At 40.1% G+C, this 7611-nt stretch overlaps 1 protein-coding gene across 1 annotated transcript; it reads left to right on the top strand.

The window, feature by feature from the left end:
• Positions 1-4504: 4504 nt before the first annotated feature.
• LOC110278203 (protein FAR1-RELATED SEQUENCE 5-like) lies at positions 4505-5557 on the top strand. Its single transcript, XM_021136427.1, has 2 exons — positions 4505-4869; positions 4981-5557. Exons 1-2 carry the CDS (start codon positions 4505-4507, stop codon positions 5555-5557), a joined length of 942 nt encoding a protein of 313 aa, XP_020992086.1.
• The last annotated feature ends 2054 nt before the right edge of the window (positions 5558-7611 follow it).

The following is a 7611-nucleotide window of genomic DNA, read 5'->3' as shown; positions in this document are numbered from 1 at the left end:
TTTCATGTGTTAATGTAATTGTTGAACATTTTATCTTCAAAAGGGAAAAAGATAAAGCTTGATATAAAGCTTTCAAAATCAGGTTCGCCTTAGGAGGGACAACTTGAAAAGAGTATCCATTCATTGTGTCTCTCTCTCTAAGTGTATTTTACATATTGAATAAAAAAAAAAAGAAATTTTAACAGCCAAATATTATGAGTCTTTTTTAATATTGAATTGAATATGTGCTAACTGCTAAGTAATAATTCTAGGTTTCTACCATAATTAACAGAGAAGTTAATGGCCACATGTCAAATTACCTGAGATTGCCGCTCCGGTTGATTTTCCAACTTCACAATGCTAGGATAAATGTCAATTTATGGTTGGCTTATGCCTGATGTCGTTGACTGAAATTTGTAGAATAACAATAAGAGGTTCAGTAGTTTTTGATACACATGAAAATGGTGATGTATAAGAAGAAAGTATCTTACCACGTAAAGTTTTACGCTTAAGTTGTAAAGTAGAAGTAGTGAGGTATTATGATCTCTAAAAGAAAAGGGTATTATGATCTCTAAAAGAAAAGATTTATATAAATATAGTTAAAAAGAATTTTATAACTAAGAGTCTTGAAAGAAAGAAACTAAGCAAAAATAAAAAATAAAAAATCGTGTCATATTCGTACGAATAAACGTAAAACAGATAGATAAGATTTAAAGAAGGCTAAAAACATAATATACAGATCAAAGTTCCAAAACACATATATCAAGCTCCAAACTTGACCTGCGAAGCTAAGACCAGCCAGAATATAAATACGGAGATTCTATAAGCATATATACATAGCCTAAACAAAATATAGCAGTCCAAAAGATAGTTCTTCGCTTGTAAGGAAGGTCTCCGAATGCTCAACAAAGTGCCTCTCAACCTGCATCTGAAAAATAATAGAAATATGCATGAAATGAGAACCGGGGGTTCTCAGCATGGTAAAGGTACTCGTATAGTTAATATAAAAGGTCCAAAAAAAATCAGAGGTATTGCTAAAACTCTGACAATCAAATTTCAGCTTAAAGATTCAACTAAACCGGAAATTAAGTTATTTCAAGTTCTGAATTTAACTTTAACCTAACACTTTATTTTCTGTCTCCTCCAATCCTTCGAACCCCTTCCTCACACCCCCGTCAAGAGGAATTTTTCAAAAAACATACACATACAATTCAAACAAAAAAAATACAGATAGAAGTGCAATTACAGCAAGTAGAACAAGTAGCAGATAAGCAGAGTTAAGTAGTTAAGTAAACTAAAACAATGCCCACTCAAACAAAACATACAAATGCATATGATGTATGCATGTCTGTCATATGGCTGATGAGTCTCATCTATCGATTATATAGCCAACCCAACATATCCTGTAGTTAACCATTTGACAGTTCCTCTGTGCGCACATCCCTAATTAAAACAATTAAAGTGTTATCTCTCAATTCACGTTCTAGCAAGGATTGTGTCATTCTATGGTACAGATCTAAATCCATACAGATTTACAAATTTTTTATCTGAATGAATATGTGATTGACACGTTGATGTGTTGTTGCAGGGCTTGTCCCCAAGGTGAATGGTAGCTGTGGGTGTGGCTGAGCCGTTAGCCAAAGGTTTTTTGTTGGGGTTGTTGTTGATGGACACTTTGAGTTGGGCTTTACGAACAAAAAAAAGTGGGTATTCAAAGAGAATGGGTGTTTCTTTTTTGTTTTTTTTTTGGAGTGGGAGAAAACAAAAAAGACACGAATGCTCTGTTGCATCCATAGAGGACGTACCATTGACTAAGACGATTTCACCAAATAGGAACCCCTAGGGTCGAGGTACAAGAATAGGGCCGGTGAAGGTGTTGGCGTGGTGGAGGTTCCAGGCGGGAAACAGGCAACAGTCGACGTAATGGGTTCGTGGCCTGTCGCTCGCTGAGTGCACCTGGCCGTCGACGCTTCCGCTACAGGCGTGGTCGGAGAAAATTGGTGGTGTTGGTGTTCTGTCGTCTACGGAGGTATGAAGTAGATTGTTTCAGGTGTTTTGGATTATACTGTATTCACCATAGCCACTCTAATTAGCGACATGCAAACATAGTTTCTCACGGTTTATACTTTCTATCTCTTGTCTTTCTGAGATGTGTCCCTCAACCACAGGGTCTATGTCTACTGGCTCAACCCTGCAGCATCATCCAGCTTATCCATGTTCTCCGGTGAGTAGTGTTCTTTCATGATGTGCCCTTCATTTTTTTCACTTGGAAGTTTGAGACTGTTATGTGATTAGGGGAGAAAATGAATGATGTAGATTTGGCTGTTATTTCAATCCTGTAGTCTTATTTTTTTGTCTGGTTATTATGAAAAATCTGTTCTAGGAGAAATCTAGGAGGTGATGGGTTTATGCATGTGGTGCGAAAAAAAAGTTATGGTGCCCGTGTGGAGAAGGATGTTTTTTTGGTTGGAACTAATCGTTACTATTAGACATTGCCCGTTGCCACCATTTCTCTCAAGTCAAATGTGTTGTTTGGTGATGAAAATGTTAGGAATGTGTTAGTTCTTTCAGCGATAGTGGGAAATTTTTTTATTTTGCTCTAACGTTGATTCTTATAGGATAGTAAAGTTGGAAAAGGAGGCAGTGTTCTTTGCTGTTGGAGGATGCGTTATGAGACTTGGTTTCACATGAGTCATGCCTGGTACGGGTAACCAATGAACCTGGGAAGGGAATTCAGTCATTCTTTATTATGAAGAAGGAAATAAGGTCTTTTGGGCATCACTTGCATCATTTAATTAAATGCATACTATATAACTAACAAGATTTCGACTTAACCAACCATTTAGGTAGAAAATTGTGAAAGATGTCAATAAACCGTAAAGGTATTCCGAAAGCCGTTGGGGTTAATTTTTTTCGTAGGGGAAAATGCACAAATTAGATGTAGTAAGAGGAAATACTTGATCTAACACAAATATGTAGGCCCCTAAAAATAAACAGCTGCTGGCTGAACACGCCTGTTATCTGTTTTTCAGGAGAAAATGGTTTCCTATGCCAATCGGTCGATAAAGTCAGGCTGACATTCTATTCTGTATTGGTTGTTATTATAATGTCACCTAAGGCAGTTATTGTTATTGTTCCTTTCTATTTCACCTTATGGAATCATGATGAATTCCTCACGTGTCCTATTCATTCAGGTAGAAAAGGTTGAAACATTTGGGGACTGCTCAGTCACGGATACTTATTCATGGTCGGAACACCCTGTTCGAAGATTGGGTACGATTATATGTAAGTTCGTTGTTGTTGTGAGTTTCTTGTTTAGTGCACCCGGAAATTCAATGTGCGCTACCTATGGTGTAGTAGCTAAAGAATGATTTCATATGTGTTTAATTATGCAAAAATATGCTGGTCGTATCCCTGTATTTGATTTCAGAGTATTACTGGATCTTCCCCGTCCGTGACTAGTCAGCGATTCACGTTTCATTTGTAACAGGATGGATGATCACCATATGGTTTTTTAGGCTGATTTAACTATTTACATATGCTTAGGTTGTCATAAATTTTTAATCGGTTAAATAAATTTCTTGACTTACATCAGTTGTGGTTGTATGATGTTACGAAAGAATATTTTTTAGGTGATTGAAGTCCTGTGAGTTTGAAGATGGATTCCAGCTTTCAGTTTACTTGTGGTGACGATGACACAGATCGGCTAAGTGAAGAAGAGTTTTCTGGTGTGGCTAGCTCGAGTGGGGAGGACGAGGACCCCTCGTTTGAGAATGACTCTGAGGGAGGTGTCATGACTGAAGAGGTGCACGGGAACGGCTTTGGCGCAGACCCGGTGCCAAGTGATGGGGATGCTCTCGGCTTCAGGTCTGCGGAAGATTTTGTGGACCAGGTGTTTAAGACCGAGGAAGAGGCTTATCCGGCGTACAAATAGTTTGCCCGGTTAAGGGTTTCGGTGTAAGGAAGGGTGACGTGGCTCGAGTAGACGGTGTTTTGGTTCGGCGAGACTTTTTTTTGCCACCGGGAGGGTACAAGGCATGAGAAACACTACGATCATCCAGACAGAGTCCAGGAGGAGAAGTTGGAGAGTCGCACGGGTTGTACGGCAAAGCTAAAAATTTACTTAGATGCATAAGATCAGGTTTGGAAGGTCAGGAGGATCGACGACAGCCACAACCACCCTCTTGCTGCAACTATGTTTAATCATCTTCTTCCTAGTCATCGGAATTTGAGTGAGAGCGATAAGGCGCAAGTTGATAGCTTGAAGAAGTTTGGTATAGCCACATCGAAAATTTTGGCTTACATGGTCGGGCAGTCAGGGGGATACGGGATGCTTTGGTTCACCAAAAGAAATCTGTATAACTATGTTCACAGCCAGAGACTGGCTCAAATAAATGACGGTGACGTGGCAGCAACGATAAGTTATTTGGAGGGCAAGGCAAACGCTGACATGATGTCCGTCGCCAGATACACGAAAACATTAGAGGGTCGACTAGGGAGCCTCTTCTAGGCTGATGGACAAATGATGGCGGATTATAAGTTGTTTGGTGACGTGGTTGTATTTGATGCAACATATTGCTCCAACAAGTACAAGAAGCCTCTAGTTGTCTTCTCTGGATTTAATCACCACAAGCAGACTGCGATTTTTGGGTTTGCGTTACTGGAGGACGAGGAAGTCCATACATATAGGTGGGTTTTGTTGAAGCTTGTGGACGTCATGGATAATAAGAAGCCTTCCGTCGTAGTCACCGATGGGGATAAAGCCATGAGAGCAGTGATAGCGGATGTACTGCCTTTAGCCAGGCATTGGCTTTGCGGGTGGCATTTTGAAAAAAACTGTGTCTTGCGAGTGAAGGACCCTGATTTTCGGAAGGTGTTCAAGAAGACGATGTACGCAAATCTCGATGTTTCAGAGTTTGAGGATTACTGGATGACAGCTGTGCAGAGTCTTGGTTTAATGAACAACAGTTAGGTAAAAAGCACATACGAATTATGACACAGTTGGGCAACAACATATCTATGGGGAACTTTTTGCGCCGGCTACAGGACAACTTCGAGGTGTAAGGGGATAAATGCATTCATCAAAGGGTTTCTTAAATCGACAAATAGTCTATTGGAGTTGGTTTATAACTTGGATAGGGTGGTGAAGGATTATCACAATAACGAGGTAACGGCCCAGTTTTATTCGACGTATTACACGCCCGTCTTGATCACAGGTCTCGATAAGATAGAGCTATTTGCTTCGAAGATATACACTAGAAGTTTCTTCAAGGAGGTTAGGAAGAAAATCAAAGAGGTCGGGAGTTTACTGTCTATGGGAAAAGACACCATCAGCACGACCTCTGTGTACAAGTTCTCAACCACGGGGAACCGTCGTAGTGTTCGCAGGGTGCTGTATGATCTAACTAAGCTTAAGATTGAGTGTGATTGTCATATGTGGAGCACTGAAAGTATTCCCTGCATCCACATTTTTTGTGTGATGAAGTATGAGGGGTTGGACGAGATCCCATCTAGTTTGATACTGCGGCGGTGGTGTAAAGATGCCAAGGAATGGACGCCAAAAGAAACAGAAGGGTGAGAGGCGCACAGTTCTTGATTACTAAGGTACGGCGCCTTGTGTAGTGCAATGAGTGTAGTCGCAAAACTTGTTTCCGAGGATGCTGCTAAGTTCACAGTGGCCAGGGATGTCGTAGCCTCATTGGCACAGAAGCTACACGGACAAAGTGGCAACACAGTTCATCATCATGCTGCAGTGAGTCAGCAGGACATTATGAAGGAACCGTCCGTAGCCAGGACAAAGGGGGCCCCTAAGCATGGTAGGGAAACCGCGGCCTCGACACAGAACGAGCCCAGGGGCAAGAGGCGTTGTTGCAGTTCTTGCGGGCAGCTAGGTCGAAGAGGACATGCTCCTCCCAAAGGGATATGAGCCATACCGGTCTCCGAGAAGAGATGTCCTGCACTCGCGGGAATTCATCATCCAGAGAGCCCAGTGGGAATCGCGAACGACATGGCCCTACGGAGGTATGTATCTTCCCTACGCTCATTTTTATTATTCCATTCGGCTATGCATGGACAGTGAGTAGTTTTGAAACTTGTATAAGGCTTTTCGATTCAAAATTTCATTGGAATAAGTGTTATACGGTGGTCGTCATAGAATATAGAATCCGTATTTATGTATCGTCTCTGAGCTAGACATGTAGTAGATACTGATAGGCAAAGAGTGAATTAATGGGAAATATGCTGCTGCAATTGTTAATGTATTGGCCATACGAAGATAACAGGATGCATGTAAAAAAACTTAATTTCTAAACCACGGTATGCAGTTACCAGCAGCTACTATGCGCTGCTATGTAAAGTATGAATTCATTCTTGTAAAATTGTAATTCACTACTTACCTTCCTTGAGCGGACATGGACATATTCCTTCCAACGTGTAAGTCAGTTTTTCTTGTTGTTCTCATGCTCTCTCTATAACGCTAGTTGCCCACGCAGCATGTTCTTTCTCTCATCCTTGTCCATGTCGTCGGCAAGAATGAGGGTGAAAAATTAGCTTCACGTGTATCTAATACTTGTGTAAAATATTTCCATGTAACTTTTGTTCCCAGTAAAAGTCTATTTAATGAACCCTCAACAAAAAAATTAAAACAAACATCATCACTCATCATGTTAATATTTAATTCCTCCTGTCCATTGTTAGTATTCAATTTAATACGTCTTACCGCTTCCGTCCTTTCCAATATTCATTTTTTTAGAAACGAATATTGGAAAGGACTATCAAATCCAATATCGTTAAGAGTTTCCAATTGGGGGTGGAATAAAAGTAAAATGGAGTAAGAAAGAAGACGATAGTATTTGGCTGAATCCAGCTTGGCACGGGATTGTATAGCTATTCAGGTTAAAGCATGGATATTTCGTGACTTTTAAGTATTACGGTGAATCTAAATTTAATCTCGTTGTGATCCGGTCGAGTGCATCGGAGACTGATTACTCAAGTTTGAGAGGTTTCCATAATGCTAAACCCTGTATGACTCGAAAACTTATTTACCACATGGTGGTGATCATCATGGAAACTAATCAAACTCGAGCAATCAATATCCGAGTCACTCGAACGGATCACCACGACCCTAAATTTAGATCCTCCGTTACACTTAAAAGCCACAAACTGCCCACGCCTTAAACCCGTTAACTATATAACTATGTACCAACATTCATTAAGCCAAACACTAACGTCTTCTTTCTTGCTCCATTTTACTTTTCTTCCTTCCCCGGCTGATGCTTACTCCGATATCTGGTTTGAAATCCCTCTCCAAAAATCATATTAAACTATCCGACCCTACATATTCCGCGACACGTACTCAACTAATTACTAACAATAGGCACAGAAAACTTAACTATGGACCATTATTCAATATTGGAACGATCTTTTACTGAACTAATAATTTGAAATGTATTGAATGAAATTTACACGGCTTCTGACTCATAATTTTCCTTTTTCCGTCCAGAAACTATTAATCAAAATTTGAATCGAACAGAAATTACTAAAGTCACAATAACTTTATATAGAACAAAAATTAGTAGAGTACGAACCGATTCATGAAGACAGATAGGAGGACGGACAAATAGAAGAATGGAA

This window comes from Arachis duranensis, chromosome 3 (assembly GCF_000817695.3).
Source record: "Arachis duranensis cultivar V14167 chromosome 3, aradu.V14167.gnm2.J7QH, whole genome shotgun sequence".
Taxonomy (NCBI): Eukaryota; Viridiplantae; Streptophyta; class Magnoliopsida; order Fabales; family Fabaceae; genus Arachis; species Arachis duranensis.
Note: the sequence above shows the minus strand (reverse complement) of the source record. Positions and strands in the feature narration are given on the sequence as shown.